Source organism: Lissotriton helveticus, chromosome 11, assembly GCF_964261635.1.
Source record: "Lissotriton helveticus chromosome 11, aLisHel1.1, whole genome shotgun sequence".
Taxonomy (NCBI): domain Eukaryota; kingdom Metazoa; phylum Chordata; class Amphibia; order Caudata; family Salamandridae; genus Lissotriton; species Lissotriton helveticus.
In genome coordinates, this window is record NC_136072.1 from 243,019,428 (window position 1) to 243,043,075 (window position 23,648).

Consider the following 23,648-nt stretch of genomic DNA (forward strand, 5'->3'; position numbering starts at 1 on the left):
GATCTCCACCCTCAGACGCGCCGGGAACATCATAGCATACTTTATCCCCTGGTCTTTAAGTTTTTTCTTGACTGCAAGCAAGTCTCGCGTTGCTTCTGCACCATTTGTGTAAGTCAGGAAAGAAGGAGAGGATGGCATTCTCGTATCGTAAGGGGGCTCCCGACCGGGCAGCCTGTAGGATAGCGTCTGTGAAGTTCAAGACCCTAGCACGTGGGGCGCACCAGGCTTCGATCTCCCTCCTGGGTCCCTGTGCGTGCGCGACGGTGAAGAATTTACTAAGCCCCTTAGGCCTGAGATGCGCTAGAATAAGGTCTTCAACAAACAGGTCCAGGTCCTGGCCTTCAGATTATTCGGGCACACCTAAGATGAGGATAATATTGCGACGGGCTCTTCCTTCATATTCATCCAACTTACGCTCACTCATTTCATGGAAAGATTTGAGTTCACCCACTTCCTGCTGGAGATGCGCCACATCATCTGTCAGGCTGGCATTCTTTATATCCAGTGATTTGACCTTTTTGTTGGCTTTGGTGAGGTCTGCGCAAATGAGATTTACTTGTATGGAAACAGTGTCCAGATTATTGTCCAGTGACTCCATTTTTTGCCCTAGGGAGGATTTGACCCCATCTATGGCCGCCATAACATCGAGTAGCGTCAGCTCTGTTGTGGGGCCCAAGGAATCTCCTCACTTCACAATGGTGAGTCTTGAATCTGTTGGAGAGCCTTTGGGCAGCGTATACCGATCCAGTTTATTGGTCTGGACCTGCCTCATTCCTTTAGTTGTCCTGGAAGAGTGTTTCTCTGTGTCCGGTTTGGTTGCCATTAGTGGAGTGGCTCACAGCGTGTAACCGGTACCCGTACCCTCAGGAATGCTCCGCCGAATGCACCCATCAGTTGTCACGTGGGGGGCCCTCTGCTTGGCTGCCTGCCCACTGGGAATAATCTGTGCGATTCTCGCCAGAGGGGCACAGGGCGCTCATGTACCTTAATGAGAAATCCTGCATCACCTGGCCACTCCAGTCCATCTGACCCTACATCGGATCATCTTCCCTGTTGATCCTCAACGACTCGCATGGGCTCTCTCTCGCAGAAGTAGACCAGCCATGGGGAGGGGGTCCGCATCTCCTGGATCCCCCCAGCAGCAAGGACCAAAGCTGATTCTGCGACCTCCCCCGAGCCGCCTCCTCCTGGGTTCTGGATTACCGCTGTGGCCCTTCATGATTTCAAGACACCCACGGGGGGGGGATCTTCACCTGTAGCAAGGCCCCTCTTACTCCTCAGACCCCCTTGCGGGCCTGTTTCAGTCCACATCAGCAGGTGTCTATGGCCCGCAGCATTCACTCCCCCACCGTCTTGTGGGGGGGAGAGATCGCAGTCCACTACTCAGCCCCGGAACCCTTGGGAGCTCAGTTATTATCAGCTCCAGCCAGTGCCCGGCAGGCCCGCACCTCAATAGCTCCCTGGGATCTCTCTTTTCCTTCCGGTCACCACGGGGAGACAGCGCGGGGGGCACCTTTTCAAGCACCACTACCCTCCCCCTCCGCCTCTCACCTGCTCCCGCGCCCAACCGCAGTTTCGACTCCCAGTTAAGGGAGCCGACGGGCGGTTTTCAGTCCGGGTCCCCGTTGTTTATGCACTCCGGGTGGCCCCAGAATCAATCTAGTCCCCTGCTCCAGGCTCAGCGTAGGCCGCAGGTTCCCGATGTCCTAGGAAGGTCAGAGTAGGCGCCGGGCGCGCTGCTTGCACTCTGCCTTTAATATATCGGCTTGAAGGGCAGGATAATTAACAGGATGTCGGGGCTGGAGGACGGTCACGTCGGAGCCAAGAGCTTACACGGCCATTTTGGACCAGCGCGTAGCTCCTCCCCACAACAGGGATTCTTGTTCATAAATCTCTCCCTCTGAATCATAAGGGGCCCCACTGATGGTGAAAAGTGGTACCCATCAGGTAATTCAATTTGATCTAGTGTGGCCCTTTAGTTCAGATATAAGAAGGGCTTGAATAAGCACCTATTCTTCTTTTTATGTCTATCCCTGTAGATTACACGAGTTACATCAGAATTCATGAGCCAGAATCCCTGTGGAGAGCCCCTGGAGTACATAAGGGTCTCGAAAAGCATCAGCATTTTATTGTTGCATTGAGGAATTGTCATATGCTGGCTGTTCACAGTTTGAGGGAATTGCAATGTTAATATAACCCTGACTTTTTGTATTATTGTTCCCAATTCTTTGGATTTTCCTTCCATGATTACATGAATTATTGTTAGAAGGTTCTGCCTGTTTGTTAACCATGATTGGTGTATCAATATTTGTTTTTTACATGTAGTTATGTCATGAGTATTTATATGTTGTTAATATTTGTGTTGTATTTTCATTTTGAACGAATAAGTGTTTGTCTCGTTTCATACAATTATGAAAAATGAAAAAGACATATAAAATCTATAAATTTAACGGCCCTACCTGGCTACTGTCCTTTGGGCCTAACCCCTTTCTGCGTGACTTTTAAAAAGTGGGCATTTCTCTGCTCTTACTGCTCTGTGTGCCTCACATCCTATCTCCAATACACGTTTGGCTGGGTGACACTACACTTTGTGCATTCCCTCTAGACAGCCACAAACACAGGAAGGGTGGGTGTGGCAGAGGACTCATGTGCATTCATCTGCATTCTGATAGCCTTCCTGGGCAGAAAGAGGGAGAGGGAGCTCACACATCTGAATGGGCTGTGTCATGTCCCCACACAAAGGACTGATTACCTCCCACAGATAGTCTGGCAGACAAGACTGGGATGAAAGGGGACCTGGGCATTTCAAGGAGCTGCTTTGAAGTCACCCTCCACTTCAAAGGCACATTGGGGGTATAAGTACTGGGGCTCTGACCCTACCAAATCACTACACTACTGGACCTGAGAAGAACTCTGCTGGACTAAGGGATGCTGTGATGTAAGGATCACCACTCTGCCTTGACTGACTGTTCTGAGGAACTCCTTCTCTGCTTTGCTGAGCTGCCCTGCTGATCTCTGCCCTGTGAGGATAACTTCTGGACATATCTCACTTGAACCTAGAGTGACTCCAAGGGCTTGATGACTTGTCTCCTGTTTTTTGCAGTCTCAGGGACACAAACGACTTCCTGCAATTCAGTTGGTCTTGCTGGACTCTGCATCTGAGAGTCCTATCCTTGCCTGAGGTGCCCCCTTTAGTCCTTGTCCTCAGAAGTGGATGCTGCAGCTGCTGTGCTGCCAAACCAATGCATCATCACCTTTGCGGTTATCTCAACCAACGCATCCTCTTTCTATGCTGATGCAGAGGCTATTCGATGACAGAGGCTCTGCAGACTGTGTGGCCTGATGAAGATGCTCTGTGCAGCTCGATTACGATGCATTGTCTGCATTTCTAAGGAGCTTGACACAGGAACCTACTGCGTGAATCGGAACCGACGCATTGTGCTCTTGATGTTAATGCTTTGCTCCATACAAAGGTACTGTTTCAGCAAGACTTGCATGAGTCTCGTAGGCAGCCTGCCAGCCATCATGGTCAGCCTGAATTTTGGATTTGGCCAGTTCCCTAGCAACCTCAATAAACCTTTTAGCGCTATTGACTTCTAAGCACTGTTTTGCATTTATTCTTTAAAAAATAATATTTTAACTTCTACTAAGTAGATTTTGTCAGTTTGTTCTTGTTTTACTCAGATACATTTTCTCTCTTTGCCAAAACCTGTGTGGTCTATTGGTGGTGTTTTCGTTGTGTTACTGTGTGAGTGTGTTGTACAGATACTTTACACATTAGTTAAGCCTGACTGCTCTGTGCCAAACTGCCAGAGGGTGAGCACAGGTTAATTTAAAGTGTATATCTGACTTACCCTGACTAGGATTGTGGTCCCTACTTGGGCAGGGTGCTCAACTCTTCCAACTAGCGATCCAATTTCTAACACTATCCTTTGAACGGAGGATAATATGCTTATAGTGCATGATTGCTCCATTGTGAAGTGCACACACTCAGAATGTGCACAGTTTGACCACACAATTTGTACCAGATTTTCCTCTAGAATATTATTCCCATTGTTGGCGCAAACAGGAATTTTTACACAAATAAAGTTTGCACTGAATTGAATGAAGGCTGTTTGTACACGAAAGTCCCATGCAGGGTGTACCTCTTTCTTCCCTAAACAGGAGTATCTGTATGCAAGTATCTGTGATCCTCGTTTTGGATTTTGGTCTGAGCCTCACCTAAATCTATTGTGAGTGCAAAAGCCTAGGCCATTCCCTAAAGGTGAGTAAGATCCTGTACCCATCCTTTGACCTGGAGGGGGAAATTAAGTGTGCCCTCCTCCCTGTAATGGGCTTAGCACATAGAGTTGTGGTGGCAGTGTGCCATTTTCTGTGAATGCTAGCTGTGATCTGACCTTTTTATTAGGGGCACTGGAGTTGAGGCCCACTGGCCCACTTGTGTAGAGTTCTGCTGTATGTGCGTGTATCCAGGTCCTAGCCATAACATTTCAATTGTCTGCTGTGCATGTTTGTGTGTATGGTCGTATGGTACATGCATGGGGTGGATAGGTGAGCCACAGTAATGGAGGCCTGTGGGATACATTTTGAATACTCAAAGTATGACCTATTTCTCAATATGGAGGAAAGGTTGTTTTCTCTGTCAGTGTAACTGTGTTGTTCATGTTCCTAAACCTGGAGGGAGGTGACCCACACACTGAATTTGAGCTCTTCGGTGAGAACGGAGATGTTGATTACTCTTCATGTTGCACTGTCATTTAGTAGATGGTGTAGCTGAAGGATGGGACTGGACACTCCATTGTTTAAGATGCAGGGAATCACTGTTTCAGTGTGACTGATGACATCCAGGCAGATAAAGGTAGCACCTCTTAGATCACCAGTTATGGATGATCCAGGCTGGAGACAACCATACTGTGAGGAGCACCAATATGCACCAAAGCTGTATCTTGAGAGCAGACTAAAGAGAACACTTTAAAGAAGAACTACCACAAAATAGTTCTGAGAGTACAAATGGTGAATCCACATTTCATGTCTGGGTTGAAAGTATAAAAGTATGTCCCACTGATCCAATGGTTGCTCATGTTCTAAGTTCTGCCTGACCAAGGAAGGGTGTGCTTCAAAGAGTATCCAGAGGACTGCTATTCAACCAGAACTGGTATCTGTCTGATAGCCAGTTTCTCATAGGTGAGAGGATATCACTGCAGTCTATCTGTTGCTGTATATCTGTTCACCCCTGTCTTGAAGTGGCCAGAAGCCAACATACCAACTGAGCAAGGTAAGGAGAGACCCTAGGGTGGGGCCCGAATCCAGACCAAAAGCGTATGAGTGGGGTTGCACCACTCACATGCCAGACAATCAATGAGAATGTCAGTACTTTCCCAAGCAGCAATCAACAGTTCAAACCAGTCACATCACTGCAGGCATGACTGATGAGGAGACTTAGTAGAACTGCCAACTTATACTCAGCCCAGAAGAGGGGAGCAGACAAGTCGAGGAGAAACTGGGCAGCTTCTGACAACACTGACCCAACACGGACTGAGAGACTCATTAGTTAACAAACAGTGAGTGTGAAAGAGATTAAGCACAATGACAAGGGCACTGGAGGATATATAGACCTGCGCCTAATATTGCTACGGCCTGACCTAGGGAAGAATTCACCTCGATCACAAGTGTGAATATGGGTGTGTTTTGTGAATTAGAAATGTGTAACAGGATGGCAGAAGAAGGATGCAACTGGGACATTTTCATAGTAATAGGAGGTCTATTTTGGAAGTGATACTCATAATTACCCCCTATGCTATTAAATTCCACAATATATGTCAACTATAATACTGAGCTACTTATGATTGGCTACTTATAGGGATACAAGGTTGTTATAAGAAGTGAAATACTCTTCTGAAGTCTTAATGAATCTCTCTAAATGAGAGAAAATAAATGTTGAAAAGAAGTAATAGAAAAGTAAATTCTGCTAGGGACTGCTAGTGTGAGCAGTGGAGTTATAGATAAATGAGTCCGCCGTATCCCACGGTATCGTGTCCAGCTGAGAGGAAAGAGGACCTGAATGCACTTTATGGAAGACTTTTAAGATATCCAGTAAGAGTTGCAATGACAGATGACACTCATCTCATGATGCTAAAGCATGACATCATACAGCGCCTAGAGCCTCTTCCTTCCTCTGATAGCATCAGTAATAACATTATTGTGGATCCAGAATGTCCTGGAGGTGTTGCAGTTGTGATACAAATAACTTTTTAAGGACTACAGACAATCTTGTGAAAGGATGAATATTCTGGAGTCTGGATTTACCTCATGATGTGCTCATTCTGTAAAAGCTGTGGAACAAATCCCTTACATGTTTTTGAAATATGAGAGAGCATCCCTATGCTAGTTAGAAGGATAACAACTACACAAGTCTCTCTGACGTAACTAGCACATTTGCACACTCACTTACCTGAAAAGTTACAAAAATAAAGTTCTCAGTAGAGCAAAGTAAATTCTAGTGAGTATATTTCTTAAATTTCCTTTGTACACTTGCATCCTAGATGAACAATCGCGTTCCAAAATAGCCTTATCAATGAATTTGGATGCCAATCAATGAGTTTTCCTCAAGGCCTGGAAGATGTCTTTTACTCTAACTCACACTCGAAGATGGTACCCGGGAAACAATGATCTTATCCATTCACACAAATATATGTATTTATTCACTTTTTAGATTACAAGGCTTGTCACGGACAGATATGGCTTGATGAAGCATTGCTTCCATATTGGTATCCCACCGAAAAGATCACAAAATCAAACATCTTGCTGTTGAGTGTGAATGGTATTAACTTGTCTTGGTTCTTAATGTTGTGTGAAGAAGAATGCTCAGGTCTGCTTTACTAAAATATGTTAAATTAAACTAATTGATTGGATGTGGATATGCAAAATTATAAATAGTGCTTTTCTTCATTCAAATCAACTTCACAAACAATAGTGATAAGACATGTAGATTACAGCAAAGATCATCATATGTGGCTTACTTGTACTGATCCGTGTACTAACCTCTTTTACAAACCACTGGCAGAATGCAGGAGAGATCCATTCTCGGGCATGGATCCCGCAATCCATAAAGATGGCTTTCTTCACAGAACTTTGTTTTCCCACCTTTTTGCCATGAAATATGATAACATAATGTAAGCTGATACTATTAAGCTTTTGAATATCTTTAAGTTTGCTAAATTACTATACAATATTCTCAATTAAATGCACATGGGCAATCACATCAAATTTCATTTTTGCTAAATTGTCTATAAATGAAAAGATTTGAGGTAAGTGGTATTGAAGGGGATACAGTGATTTTAATGAATACACAAAATTGTAGTTTCATCAATAATATTTGCACTAATTTAGTTTAATTGTATTATAAAGTCCTAAAGTTGAAATCATGCTGTAGTCACTCATCCTTCTTTCCAGATTTTGAAGCTCCATTTCCCACACACAATTCAGTAGCTAAATATCCCAAACATAGCATAAATTCAATTTCATATTTTGGCATGAAATTCATGTAAAGTTCGGAAGGTATGCACTGCAAAGGCAGTGTTGTTACTGCAGAATATTACCTCAAAGTTTGCATTTTGTGTGAAAAAATAAAGAGTTCCATGCAGTAGCAGATATACCTCAAGATTTACAGGCCTTTAGCACCGCGCTATTGGCAGGATTTCTGCTGGCTGAACCAAAGCTTAAGATGTTCTGTGCTGTGATGCGGTTTTATCGCACCACAGATGGTGTATCACTGCATCACACTTGCACTTTTTCTGCACAAATGTGTGTAATCAGGACATATATATGCAGTAATTGGGTGACTGCACGTTTTTTTTTATTGTTTTCTACAATAAATAAACTCAATAATCTGAAATGGATGTTGTTTTGTAAGATGTCTCACAAGGTAAATACACTTATGGCCGTACAACAGCAGGGCAGTATTGATACAGGAGATTATACTTGTACTTTACCACCTGCTGTGCGGTACTGCCTGTTATAAAATTACTACTGCTCAATTGTGTCAAGCAGTTTGATTGAAATAATGCCAGTGATACTATTGCTAGCAGCAGTCACTTCACCACTAGCAGTAACTGCATTTACTGTACTTGTTAAATTACCATTTGTAATCCTTAATAGAGAAGACATGGTTGCTGGGTGGAACGGCCTCTTGTTGGGTATCTAGTTGGCACAGCATGCACCCTTTAAATATTTAGGATACTATGGATGTTGCTGTTAATGTGTCTATTGATGTAAATATACTGCATTACTTTTACGTTTTTCTTAAAACAAAATAAAGATCAATTTAATTGAAATTAAATGAGAAGTCATGTCACCCAAAAGTAATGATGATAGCCACCTCAAATAAGTTGAACTCTTGATTCTCTCAAAAAGCGGCTGCTCCTTTAACCAGCTAACCCTGCTTAAAGTTGAGTAATTATGTTTATCTCACACGCTCATGTAATGGGCGATTACAGTGAATGCAAGACTATTACACAGCTTTGAGATGCAAATCCATTCTCATATCCGTTCACCTTTCTTTGGGTTAGATTTCTTCAATGTACCGCATTCTCAATATATTTCTGGCAGATTCTGAGGATGTATTCAACGTTACTAAATGTGCTCATGGCTTTTTAACCCGGAGGAAAATCTGTATGAATAATTCAAAGGTATATACTTTTTTACATATGACCCCTTGCAAGATGAGGGCTTTACCTTACCTTCACTCCTCAAATCAATATCTTGTCTTCATTCACACAGTATCTTTTTTTTTGTCAGTTAGAAAACTTTATTTCGCCAACACAATGTAGGCAAAAAAAGTATACTACGTATAAAAGACAATTCACAACATTACAAAACACATGGAAAAAGACCATTACTTTAAAAATACAGATAAAAATCTTGATCATTTACACAATAATAAAATCATTTCATTTTGTAAGAATATAGGGGCCCGATGTAGGTAGCCCTTTACCGATCGGAATCAGCCGAAAATACCGATTTTCGGCCGTTTCCGATCGGTAAAGGGCCATGGAGATGTAGGGGCACATTTTCGGTAATTTTACCGATTCGGTAATATTTACCGATTCGGTAATGATAACGATTCGGTAAAATTACAGAAAATGTGATGTAGGTAGCCTATGTTCCGGCAGCACATGGCTTACAGAATCGGTATTTTACCATGGAATACAAATCCATGGTAAAAAACCGATTCCTGTGTACATGCATGCACATCTGTGCATGTACACATGTGCCATGTGACAGACAGACGTGCCCCTAGGGCATGTCTGTGTGCCACATTGCACACATGGCCGTTTTGGGGGTGCTAGAGGGTGTCAAAGTGACACCCCCTGCACCCTTGTGAATTCCTTAAATACCGATTGGGTAAATACCGAATCGGTAATGCCTAATCATTCCTATGGGCTTCAAAGCCCATAGGAAAGAATGGGCATTACCGATTCGGTATTTACCCAATCGGTAATTAATGAATTGTTAAGGATTCGGTAACGAATCCAGATGTTGGGACCTACATCCCATTTACCGATTTTAAAATACCGAATCGGTAAGATTCGGTATTTCAAAATCGGTAAATGGGATTTACCTACATCGGGCCCTAGATTCCAGGTGGTTATAGATCTCTTTTTTAGTGCAATAATAAAAAAGACGCTAAAGAGAAACAGATAAAAGGATCAGGTAGTAGCTGAAGATAATAAAGTGCTACGCGACACTGTTTAAAATTCATTTTGCACAAAATAGGGATAATAAAACGTTTCCTTTCATTATAATAAAATTTACAGAAAAACAAAAAATGGATGTCATCCTGCATAGATTGATTATTACAGGTACAAAATGGGATTTCTGAAACAACATAAACATTGCGAGGAGTACCCAGCTTAACAGAATCTAATTTAATCGAAACCTCACCAAGACGTACCTATGTTGCAGATTAGTAATGAAGGTTAGATATGTTCTATTTGAGTTCGTTAATTCTATGGTAGGGCACGCAAGGTAAGATTTAACTGTTGGGAGATTAATATTTTTAATCTCCCTTCGTATCTGGCGATTCAAAAGCAGTCAAGCTTTTAGGTCAATTTTGAATATAGAACTGCAGTTAGAAGGTTCCAAAAAGTGGTAATGAAGCCCACCACCTTCAATGTTATTTCGACATAAGTTATCCAAGCAATATTACATACTCTATCTAGTTTCAGGACATCTTTGATAATCTCTCTTGTCAAGGCAAGGGACTCCTTTCGCCATATTGAGTGCCACATTATGATAGGGGCCAGTGCAATTATATCAGTTATATAAGGGGCACCTAGTTCCATATGACACTTGTAGTTGGCACATGACTGTGGTAACGAAAGGACCCTTTTTAGGAAATTATCTTCAATAATCTGCAGTTTTTTTCAGTCTTTCGTGCCCCAAATATCTGCCCCATAGTTGGTGGTAGAGACAGTCTTGGCTTGGTACACTGTTTTTTTATTAGATCTATTGGTTTTAAACCAGTTTTTTTTATAAACTTAGTTAGAGCCCTAATGTTTTTTTTCATCAGAGTTCCTTATTAGTGATCATCTTTTTCCATTTTGTTTGAGAATCAAACATAATCCCTAAATAATTAAAAGAGTCGACAATCCCCATTTTTCCCTCTTCAGTAGTGATTTGCGGATAATTTTGATATATTTAACCTGCTACTAAAATAAATGACTTTGAGTAATTCACTTTCATGCTAAAATTACACAAAAATTGTGTATAATCCTGGACTAGACGACGCAGTGCATTACTTGTGCGAGCTAAGAGTACGGTGTCATCTGCATATAATAAAATTGCACTTGTGCTGGGTTAATATAAGGGACATCTGGTGGAGAGCCCAACCGTGCAGATTCTACACCATTAGTATAGAGTGCAATTAGGAAGGGGGCGAGAACGCATCCCTGCCTCACGCCTCTTGCAATTTTAAATGGCCTTGTGCACTCACCATTCCTCCCATAGCGAACATAGGCTGAAGCATCTGTGTGCAGGTCACGAATAATATTAATAATCTTCAGGCCAATACCCATCTCCTCCATAATCTGCCACAGCCTAGGCTATTCCCCGCAGTCAAAGGCTGCAGACAGATCCATGAAGACTAAATGGAGATTACCTTTTTTTGCAGCCACGTATTTTGCCATAATTAGACTCAGGTTCAGACACTGATCTACTGTGCCTTTCCCTTTTCTAAAGCCAAATTGCGATGGGATAATAACATTCTTTTCCAGTGCCCAGTCCTCTAGTCTGTTTAAGATCAATCTGCCCATTATCTTTGCAGTAGAGTCTATTAAGGAAAGAGGTCTATAGTTTTTCGGGCTCAACCTATCCCCTTTTTTATATATAGGAACAATTACAGTTGTTTTCCAAGATGGTGGTGCTTTTGATTGAGCAATTTTATTAAAAACATTTGTTAAAAGTGGAGCCCATAGATCTTGATTATCTAAGAACAAATCTATGGGAACTCCTTCCGGTCCTGGAGCCTTTGCTCATTTACATTGATTTAAAGCATGTTTTGTTTCAATGAGTGTAAAGCTGACAGGAGACACATCAGTCTCCAAAACATGGGGAAAGGATTGAGGGATTGTCATATCATCCGTTCCAAAGAGGGCTTCAAAGTGTGTCACCCATGCCTCTTGGTCAACATTAGTATCTGTAGTCATAGACTGCTCATGCTTTAAAAACAGGGAATTAATCAAAGACCAGAAAGCTTGTGAACTTTTTAGTATAGCAGCCTTTTGCAAATTTCCCCACCACTCTTCTTTTTTTAAAAACTCGGCCTAGTGGTCATTTCATTTTTGTACGCTTGACGCAAGCCTTTTACCATTAATGTATCTCGCAGTCTGGCCTTCAGAGCTACATGCAGACTCTTAAGGGTTTTATCACAATTGTTATCAAACCAACTGCATTTTTTAGGTTGGCCATTCCGGATCACAGGGGTTCAATTATTTTTAACATCAGTTAAAATCAAGTCAAAATCCAGGAGTATTTTGTCATGCAAATGCAAGTCTAGACAACGGCTTATTTCCCCATGATGTTTAGAGACTAAATTTGCCAAAAAGCTCCCTGTGTCAACCTTTTTCCACTTTAAAACAATTCCGTTCTCTCTTGTGATCACAGGATTTATAGGGAGTTTATACGGACACTCAAATTCCTTAATGTTTTGCATGCAGAAAGTTACTGCAGCATGGTCACTAAATGAATAAAACGAGATCTTAAAATGAGAGAAAATGCCTATCATTGCATCAGAAACCAAAACATAATCAAGGGTAGAAGACACAGTATCTAAGTATTCAAATGTAGCATTTTCCTTAACCAGGAAGTACATGAATATCTGATTTTTTCACTTTCTTTCTTAATACTTGTTGGACACCTTTTAACAAACATGATGGTAATCGTGCAAAAAGCAAAACACGTTTGGGAATCGAATTACCAGACATGTTTTCCTTTCTGTACTATTACCACCAAGCATCATAATGAGCAAGCTTAGATATCAACAGAAGATGTGCCGATAATACTACACCCCCAATAAATTCCAGGCAGAACTTGGGTGTCTCAGGAATGTTCTTGCTGTGGGGTGGGTGTGTAAGGGGGTTTTATGGAAATACTAGCAGAAACAATCTCTATGACAGTTATATCCCAAAGCTCCCTAAAAATACAAAATATGACTGGAAGAGAATGCCGGTAAAGGGGATACCAGGCTCTCCTTTTCCACAGTTTTTCCATGCCGGCCTTTTAGACTTGGAATCCCAGTCCAAAAGCATGTTTGGGGGCCCCTAAAAGGGCCACCTTACACTTGTAGCCTCCAGTTAGGGGCTGCGGGGTGCCCCCTGTTAATTCCTGCACCTTGAGGTGCCTGCCACGGGGTGCAGGGATTAACACAATCTCCCATTTATCCATGGGAGCTTGTGTTATAGTTGGTTCATAGCCGTAACACAACTTTCCATGTGTGGTCGCATCATAATTTGGCGGGCGGGACCACTGACCGAAGGTCAGTCAGCCCCGTTACCACTACGGTGTCGGTCGGCGGAATCTACACCCAACATCGTAATAGGCCCCTAAGTCTATACCACAAAAGAAATTAATTACAACAAATCACACGATTGCAAACCATTGATTTTTTGAATAACATAAGATACATGTGTTACAAGTAAAACTCTTATGTAGGGCCAGTTGGACAGGAAATTATGTAAACTGAGAGATGCAATTTTTTAATAAATGTTATAACCAAAAGCAACTTCAATTGTAAAATTTCTACCTTGAGTAGATACATGGGGCGCCCTTCAGCTGTTTCACCGATTTTGATTCGGGACACCAGTTTTGAATTCCTTTCCACAATTTGTTTAGTCCATGTGGCAATCTTTAAAAAACAGACTTTTGTTAAAAAGTACATTCAAATTAGAATATAATTTAGTATGATCAAAGATGATTCAATCTAATATTGCAAGTCCTTATTAAGGATTTTTTGAGGCTTCCAGGCTTACCGTCTTCCAAGTATTATATCTGGTGTAGCTGTGTACTCCACGTGGAAAACTGCTTTTGGTGACAATTTGTTTATCAATTCCATCTTGCAAGTTGTGAAACAAAATTCTGTTAACAAAGCATGGTTAAATCTTAACTAGGCACTGCTATATGATGCATTCAATATCACAAAGTATGCATGCACTGCTTAGTAATGCTTGTCACAGCTGTGGTTTTCAATAAAAAGAATGCTTGACTGACATTTTTATGCTGTGACTTATAACAGTTTGTTGATTCTTCTGCTTAAAATACTGCAGGCCTCATTACGTAAAGATCACACTGCCGCGGTTTGCTCCTGCGCACCATTAACTGGGTGCACAAAACATAGACCTAGTCTGCATTCTAAATTACAGTTAATGCTCTGACCCAAGTGCAACTGCAAAATCGCACCTGCCCTATTGCTAGCACTTTACTGAAAGGTGACCCAGCTGTGGACCAGCAGGCGGTCTTCTTTCACTTTACAAGAAACAATTTAACCTTCAAAGGGGGACTGTGAGTGACTACCCACCTGCCAGGAAATGTATGGAGTTTCCTTGTTTCCAACTTTCCCCTCTTTCAAGGGTCACACTCAGCGGACACACTATCAGTGTACTGTTAGAAATGAGGGTTTCTAATTGGCAGTGTTATGCCCCCTTGTCCAAGAAGGTACCCTCCCTTATAGTCAGAATAAGGAGATTACACACCCAAGATAACCTCTGCTCACCCCGACTGCTTGGCACAAGCAGTCAGGCCAGCAGCGGCCTGTGCAGGTAAGAGCGGTGGGGTGGTGGGGCCAGGTGGGGGGGATTTTGACAAACGACAAGGGAAAATTATTTATTAATTATTAAATTTTTCCTCGTGGTCATCTGTTGAATCCCCCCCCCCCCCCCCCCGCTCTTACCGGCACAGACAGCAGCAGAGTCAGGCTTATCTCAGAGGCAATATGTTAAGTATTTGTACATAACACATACAGTAGTACAGTTACAACACTGCAAATAGACACCACAACAGTTCAGAAAAGTAAAGTATCATTATCTAAATCATGTAAGACCAAAACGACAAAATCTCTAAACACACAACTCAAAATATGACTTTTTAAAAGTGTCAAGCACTTCTGTCCGTAAAACTCTTTTGAAGCAGTGAATTTACACAAAATACCTTAAAATGTATCAAAATCCACAAGGCAATATAGCCGTGGAGTAGGGTAGCATCAGAAAACACAGAGATGCGTTGGTTCCTGAATTCTTGGGGAGGCAATGACTCAGTTCTGCTGCATGCAGGAGAAGTGTTGCATCAAATCTGGACTGGAGGGGGAAACAAGGCATTGATTCCAAGACGGTTCTGGTCTGAAGGTGCTGCGTAGGAAAACAAATGGTGCACATGTGTGATGCATGGAAACCTGGATGCGCTGAAGGTCAATGCAGCAGTGGAGAACAGATGTTGCATTGATTTCTTCATCCATAGTCCAACACTGCATCAATTCTTTCAGCTGCACAGGAGGCACTTCGTCCGAGTCAGTGCAGTGGTCTCGGACTTTGCAGACAGGTATGCAGAACTTGGACTGCAGCAGTTTCTTTGGCTGCTGGCAGGTCCTGTGTCGAGTTCTTCAGCCGGACGGCAGCGGTACATGGAAATTCTTCACGCACGATACATTGGAAAAATGGGTGCTGGAAGGATGATGGGTCATTTTGATGGTTTCTTGATTCTTTTTGCACCAAGAACTAGAATTAGCACGACAAGCCAGGTCAGAACTTCCAGCAGTGGAGTTCAAGGATGCTGCAGGGGATTTCTTTGTGTGCCTGAGACTTCTTCACAGGAGGCTAGCACTACACCAAATCCTTGGAGAATCTTCTCAAGCAGGATATGGCTCTTCAGCTTACTTCTTGGCAGGGTCCTCTTGATCCAGAAGTGTTCTTAAAGTCTGGGGTTTTGGTCGAATACTTATACCCCTTTGGTCTTTAAAGTTGGTATACTTCAAAAGAAAGGATTAAAGGGGAAAGACCATCAAGTCAAAAGTAAAAAACAAAATTGAGGCCACCCAAAGCACACCTTATAAATTTCTCTTTTGAATTCTAGCTAGGTAATGGTTTGTTCCAGGATCAATAAACCCTCTATTGGACAATAGAACAAAGTGTAACAAACATAATCTTCAAATGCGAAGATCCAGACGGTTCAAAAGTAAATTCACTGTCAATCTTCTTGTAATTTCATCAGCTCTTTATTGGTATTCAAAAAAATGTACGTATAAAATCTCCCAGCACGTAGTTTGCCAACTACGTGCTGGGAGATTTAATACGAACATTTTTTTAGAGGAGGACAGGGTGTGGGAGAACCCACCCCAGTCTCCTGTTCAGCCTCAGGGTACAGACCCTGCACTGAAGAGCCAGACTTAGAGACCACTCCTGAACTGGCAGGAGAGAGAATGGACAAAGGGTGCCGAGCACCTGGGACTAATGCCCCCAACTTTCAGAAGCAACAAAGGTTAGAGAGCCCAGAGAGGCATAAGGCCTGGCTCTCATCACTGACAACTGTCAGTGGCCACTTAGGCTTGCTGTCCTGGTGGACAGATTTGCCCTTGGGGGAACATGAGTCCACCCCGCATCCTCCGGGGGTGCAGTGAGCCACACCACTGTGTTGGCCATGGTGGTACTGTCAGCCCACTGGTATGCATCTGTGAGCATAGTACGGTTAGGTGCTGCTCAGATGGTATCCACAGGTGATGAGAAGGGTTGCCCATGGGTCAATTTAGTGGGCCCTGAGATTATGGACAGAGCGTTCCAACTGGGTTTAGAAAGGCATAGAACTGGAGCACACCTCTGCTGTTGTGGGCCGGGCCCATGTTTTCTCGCCCCAGTCAGGGAGGTCCATCAAGGTATTGATTGGTCTCTCCAGGCTTTAGTTTGGTGGGGGTTGTGTTGTACCTGGCCCTTTTTGTAGGTTTATCTCCAAACTTTGTACCTTTTGCCTCCTATTATTCTGACCAATTTTGTTGGCTGTATGACCCTGGGCACTTTAACACTGCTGATCAGTGCTAACATGCATATTCTCATTGTGTAAATTGTGATTCTTATTGGTTATCCAAGATTTAAATATTTGATTTACTGGTAAGTCCCTAGTAAAGTGCACTGTGTGTGACCAGGGCCTGTACATTAATACCTACTAGTTGGCCTGTAGCACTTTTTTGTGTCACCCACATGAGTAGCCCCATAAACCTGTTCCAGGCCTCGCAGTGTCTGTGAGTGAAATTTGAAACTGCCATGCCGACCTGGCAAGTGCACCCACTTGCCAGGCCCAAACCTTAACTTTTTCCCCTAGTAAGGCACCCCTAAGGTAGGCCCAAGGTAGCCTCTTAGGCATGGTGCAGTGTGTGTGAAAGGTAAGACAGGTGCTGGCATGTTTTGCATGCCTGTGTTGTTTACAAGTTGTTGCCTTAGCTATCATTAATGCCATCCAATTCGGATTCCCTTCAGACCCCTTCCCTCAGCACATCCTCAACCTAGGCAGTGAGGCCATCAACCTCCAACTTACCAACTTCCTTGAAGAGAACAACTTGCTTGACTCCTCCCAGTTAGGATTCTGACCTAACCACAGTACAAAGACTGTTATGATTGCAGCCACAGACAACATCATACAACTCCTCGACCAAGGTGGCTCTGTCACACTCATCCTCCTTGGCCTGTCGGCATCCTTCTACTCCATCTTCCACCACACCCTCATCACTAGACTCCACCACATAGGAATCCAGGGCAAGGCTCTCGACTGGATCACCTCCTTTCTCTCCGGACGAACCCAGAGCATCCAGCTCCCACCCTTCGCTTCTGCACCCAAAAACATTGTATGCAGTGTCCACCAGGGGTCATTCCTCAGCCCCACCCTCTTCAACACATACATGACACCTCTGCCCAACATCACCTGCACCCATAGACTCAACATCGTCTCCTACACTGACGACACCCAGCTCGTCCTATCCTTCTCAGAGGACCCACACACTGCAAAACTCAACTTCCAAACCACTGTGACCAACATCTCCACCCGGATGAAAACCAACTGCCTAAAACTCAGCTCAGACAAGACAGAGATCATTTTCAGAAACAAGTCCTCCCCTTGGAACGACACCCAAATATTTTGTTTTGGTAGTTTATAGATCTCTGCAGCCAATCACACTGCTGATTTTTGGTAGTGTACAGCCCCATTCGTGAATCAGATATAAATTACACAAGGTTATTTCGCAACATTTTTTATATGTGCAAATCACAGTTATACTGGCACTTAGGAATTGGCCTAAAATGTGTATCCAAGTGTAATAAAGTACTAGTATGAATAATATTTGGCCATTATGTTTTATTTCTACTATGAGTAATAAATATATCAACCTATTTGTATGGTGAATATTTCTGTTTCACTTAACAGTCTGAGATAATCTTAAGAAAAGCACAAATAAAATACAACACGAAAGATGAAACAATATTTTCATATTTCCTCTGAAGACTCTAGCCCACACTGATTTTAAATCTACTTCTGTACAGCGGTTTAGAGCTAATTGGAAAAAGATTCTTTTGTGATAAAGTAAGCTGGTATCTTGTGGCAGAAGACATGATTTCAGTATGAAAAGCAGTGCTTGTACAGTAAACACACACACACACAAAAAGTGCAGAATTTTTTTTAACTCCTTCCGTGCTCATGACGGCTCCCGGCCGTCATGAGTCACAGTAGGCGTGTGCTCATGACGTCCGGGAGCCGTCCGAACAGTGCCGCTCCACCCATGCGGTTTTAATTCCCCGCCTGTGCAAGCACTTCAACACCTCATGAAGGGTGGTAAGCGCTGTTTATATACAATTACAACACAATATAGTGGAGGAAATTCCATCAGTGTATTCTCCTCCTGCTTATCAATGTTTTCTAGATTCTAAGGATGTTACTTACTACTCTACACTCTGAATTAGGCCGTGACATTTTACAGGCCTTATTTTCAGTGGTCCTGCGCTGAATCACACAAAGATGTACAACAGTTGCATGATAATTTAGAATCTTTGGCAGTGATAGTGGTTTGGTTTACACTGGAAAAAGTAGCAGTATTTGTTGCACTATATGAAGTTATCTAAATATGACAAACACTTCACACCAAGGCACCCAAACTTCAACATAACACCGCATCAAAGGAACATACACAACAAAGCAATGCAACATAATGCAGTAAAGTAGCAGAGCAACAGTTTAAAAGCAGAACACAAGTCAACACAAATTTAAACAAAAAACGGAATAGCAACAGAACAGCAATAGTGTAATAATAAAACACCACAACACAATGCAATAACCTACCTCTTTTCGCCAAAGTAATAACATAACACAACTTATACAGGAAAACAACACAACAAAACAATGCAAGATAATGCAGCAAGAACAGCACAAGACCGAACACAAGTCATCAAAACCCCAGTCACAAAACAACTTTACTAAAACATAATACTAACACAGCACGAACAGCACAGTACTAAAACTACACTACAAACTACAACAACCTACAACACCAATGGAACAGAACAATACAATAATAGTAAAAATACAAACTAAACCAACAACTCAATGCAGAATCCAAACAGGATTTGATTTCAAAGCTGTCCTGCTGTGGCAGTGTGCTGCTTCTGTTGCTGGGTTGTTGAGTTATTGATTTGTAATTGTGTTGTATTTTGTTATGTTGTTTTGGAAGTTTTATTTTTGTGTTCTAGTTTTCCTGTGTTGTGGTGTGTTCTTAAAATGCGGTGGTTTTTTTTGTTGCATTGTTGGTTTGTTTTTGCATTGTTGTGGCTGTACTGCGTTGTTGAGTTGTATTGTTGTGTCAGTGTTTTGTGCTTTGTGCTAAAGAGTTGTTCTGTACTGTTGTTTTGCTGGTGTTGTGTTTTCTTGTGGGATTCTTGTTCTGTTTTGTTTGAAAGTTGCATACTTGTACTAGGTTATTATCAAAGAGCAGTTTTGAGTTGGGGTGGTTGGGATCTGTAATTGTGTTGTTGCATTGGTGTGCTGTGTCGTATTGGCGTGTTGTTGTGTTATGTTTTATGATCGGTTAGAAGTTGTGTTGTCGTAATGTGATTTGGGTTGTTTGGTATTATCTGGCTGTTGTTTCTCAATTGCTTTTCATCTGTTTGAATGTGAAAAACACTCTTGTGCAACTGTCACCTTAAACTCCTTGCCATGATGCAGTAGTAAAATCCGTTTGCATCAAGCAATGTGCTATTCGCCATAGAAGATATGCAAAAGCCAAAACCCAAAAATATTTTGTGGCCTGGTCCATGCACCATAGCTCATATAACCTTATTTTTCTAGTTAAAGAATTGCTTCGTTATGCATTGTATAGAAATAAGTTTACTTGTATCGCATGTGATTTTGCTCCAGCAGTTCCTGAACTGTCCCATTCTGATCTGCAGTGACATGGAAATCCACACTCATCTTGGAAGTAATCTGATGAGCTGAATCCGGGCGCCAAAAACCAAGCTGCGAAGTGAAATTATGGACTTTAGTTATTATAAATGCAATACATAATATATAGGTATTTAATTAATACTAAAATGATCATAAACATTAAATATTTCAAAAATTCCATACTTAATTTGGTGTTCAAACAAAATAGAACGTTGATATGTTTAGCCTGGTTAATTCTGTAATCGATTTGCCATTTTCACATGGCACTTTGTGCTTGGTTGACATAAAGTGAGCACTGTATGTGCTAATGTAAGACATTGACTACATCAACACATATTTTAAATTAGCACTGTGTCATTTCCTTGGCTGCAAATGAAGGCATAGGTTCTCAAAACCGTTTACCACCTTATTATGAAACAGGATTCTGGCAGTGCTAATATGTGACAATAACGTCTGTGCACATTTGCTGAGTGCATTTTGATGTATTGGTGTTGCATTTTTGTGAGCTTTTGTTCTGCTGTGTTTTTTTGCTCTAATATTGCAATGTGATGATGTTGTGTTGTACAGTGGTTGTTGTGTTGCTTTCTGTTTCAACTATTTGATTATGACGTGAAATGTTAAATTAATATTGTGTTGTTACACTGTTATGTTTTGTTGTTTACTTTACATATATCAAAAATTATTCTGCATTGCTAGACAGAATGAGGACATCCCTTGAAGGTTCCTCAGACAAGTAATCAGCAAACTCTCAATATTGAGAAGGTAGCACTGCTCCAGCTCTTCAACTACTTAAGGCACCAGTCTGACCAAAACTATGGCAGAGATAGTCTAAACGTAGTGCTCCCAGTGCTCACTTTATCTGATATGGCCCTGTGCTGGGTTGTGCTTGTCACCTCAGTCAGTCCTCAGCATGGGGTTTTCTTTAAACTGCATTAATAGCATCCCCATGTGTAGGGATAATGGAGAACAGCAATAGAGAAAGAGGTTGGAAAGTGGTGGGAGGGGAGAATAGTGGGATAAATGGAGAAGGGGGAGGGTGAGAATCACCCTAAGGGTGAGGCAAGGGAGTCACAGACAGGCAGAGACAAAGGGAGGAAAAAGGGAAAGGGGAGAGAGAGACAATGGGAAATGGATGAAGAGTTAGAGGGGAGGAGTGAAAGGAAGAGAGGCAGAGAGGGGAGAGAGGCAAAGGCAGGAAGGAAGGAGTGTACAAGGACAGGAACGGGATTGGAGGAGAGTTAAAAGGACGGAGCAGAGGTGAGAGGTAAAGTGAGAGAAAGCAATAAGGAGAGAAAAGGAAAGGAAGTTCAATGGAGGAGGGGAGAGTTACAACAGAGAATATAGGGTGAGAAGGAAACAAAAAGAGAGAGGAAGGGTGAGAAGACTGGGAGACAACTGGAGAGAGCAGTGTAAAGTTTGCAAAGAAGGACATGTATAAAAGACAAGAAAGATGGAGATTTGACCTAGAAAGAAGAAAAAGGTGGAAGAAGAGGAAAGAGGTACAAGATGGAAGAGAGGAAGAACATTAAGGGCCCAATTACGATGCAGTTAGGAAAGCATTCCCACTAAGGGCCCAATTAGGAGCGGTTAGGAAGGCCTCCTAACGATATTTCTTCCTTGTGAATCGGATTGGGAACGTGTCTTCCCGACCGAGGGCCCGATTACGATGCGGTTAGGAACATAGGCTCCCATTGAAGTCAATGGGAGTCCACCCAAATCGTATCTGGAAGCATCCGAATGCTTCATACTCGGTCGGTTGAACTCTCCCGATCTGAGTGGGTCGGAAACCATTTCTAAACCGTTTCGGTCAGGAAGAATCCCTAACCGCATCGTAATCGGGCCCTAAGTGGAGAGGAGAAGGAGAACAAGCAACTGTGTCAGACAGAAAGAGTGAAGAGATTAGGCTATGTACAGAGAGTGAGAAGAGGAGTGAAGCATAAGTAGACAGGAGATTACAAACAAATGGAGAGAGAGAGAAGTGAATAGTAATGAGAAGGACATATTGGAGGAACGAGATGTTGGGAGTTTGCATATGGAGGGAGAGAGGGAGAAAGATATGTGCTAGGAGTATGGATAAAGGATAAAGAGAGGAGGAAAGCACGTTGGATGAAAGATGCCGGGAGGAAGAAAGAGAGAAGGTTCTCCTCTGTAACAAGGGAAGGACAGCTAGTGCCTCAAACTCACTACCTTGATTTATTTAATGCCAGCGGTGTATGGGTTTGATTTTGTGGTAGGTTTTAATGGAGAGTCCTTGAATCTTGGTGAAGGTGCTAAATACAATGGAAAATCCTCCGATTCATCATCAGAACAGTATAGTGAAGGAAACACCTCCGTGGTACTCTTAATGTCAGTTTGTTAGTTCATTTACTGACTGTCCTTGGTGGCAGGTGCCAAGCTTTCAGGTCCTGCTAATCAGAGGTGCCCCTGTTTTCTTTCTCAGAGCCCAACTCTTAAGACTAGGTTGCAACAGGAAAGGCTGCCAGTATCAGTTAAAGCATAATTTATGTCGCGTATGGGCAGGTCGCATTTGGAAATAAAATCATCACCTGTGCCTAACTCAAGCAGGTTCTTGCAGCCCCTTTAAGCCCCTCTTCAGTCCATTACACTTCAGATGAAGGATGTCATTTCTGAAAATAATCTCTTTCCACAGACACAACTGCCTTGTTTGGCTCAAAATAAAGTTTAGCTCAAAGTGTATCACATGAGGTCTTGAAATGTCACACATTTCACTCTGCAATCATAGAAATGTCACACATAATAAAAGTAATAAACTTGGCAGCCATTTATCAAAGCCCTTCAACATGTTTGCATACATTGTGAATAAAGGGCACTGATTTACGGTTATCACTGTCATTCAGAGAAACAACAACCTGAACAGAAAAATACAATTAGTGGAATTGAAGATGCTACAAGATGTATAAGAGTGACTTACCGGTACAACTCGAGACAGGTTCCTCAGGGTCTCTGCTTGCTGATCAGTTTGCAGATTTACCCGAAACACTTTCACTCTGAAAATGCAACAGCATGAGAATTAATATACACATAAATGAATAATTCCAAAAATCTTTACAATGATAATCTCTGGTTCTACCCGTCGTATCGTCTGGTGGGTGAAAATGCAAGAGCCAGTGGAATCAACCCGAGAAGAACAAGGCGAGCCATGGCTCTGCTTTCAGCAGCAAGCGCCTCCTGCCACCTTCTGCTAGCTGCACTGATCTGCTCTGCTGCTGCCTGCTGAAAGCGAAGAGATTTCACAAGTACTGACTCAAGGATGTGCCTACTGATTAGGCCCTTAACAGATAAGGGTCATCCTTTTAGGCAGCCCTTTAAAAACACACACCCACCGAGGCCGGATAACAATTTTTTTGGGTTAAGGCGCTATTACAAGCCATTGGTGGTAAGGCGCTGCACGGTGCAAATACCTTTTACTACCATAATATGAAAATAGATTTGTGGTGGTGATAATGCCTGACACGAATGTGTGGGCAAATGTAATCAGACAGACTGCAGTTAAACTACAGCTACACTGCAGCAAAATAACACCACATTACACATACACACCACAATAACAAGCGTAAGACGCCAAATACAACGATGGAACAATAATACAACAAATAAACAATACAATAACACTACACAATACACCAATAAACGGCAATGAAACAACAACACAACGACAACACAAAACC

At 42.3% G+C, this 23,648-nt stretch overlaps 1 protein-coding gene across 1 annotated transcript in view; it reads right to left on the bottom strand.

Moving 5' to 3' along the window:
• The window catches only part of LOC144792864 (mast cell carboxypeptidase A-like), a 196,042-nt gene extending 172,820 nt beyond the window's left edge, over nt 1-23,222 (bottom strand). The window contains exons 1-6 of the mRNA XM_078668059.1: nt 23,051-23,222; nt 22,892-22,967; nt 19,907-20,031; nt 13,527-13,632; nt 13,301-13,402; nt 7,042-7,143 (exon numbers count right to left, since the gene is read on the bottom strand). Of these exons, the coding sequence (XP_078524185.1) occupies nt 7,042-7,143; nt 13,301-13,402; nt 13,527-13,632; nt 19,907-20,031; nt 22,892-22,967; nt 23,051-23,121 (582 nt within the window). The 5' untranslated portion in view covers nt 23,122-23,222. The remainder of the gene's footprint in view (nt 1-7,041; nt 7,144-13,300; nt 13,403-13,526; nt 13,633-19,906; nt 20,032-22,891; nt 22,968-23,050) is intronic.
• Nucleotides 23,223-23,648: the final 426 nt, after the last annotated feature.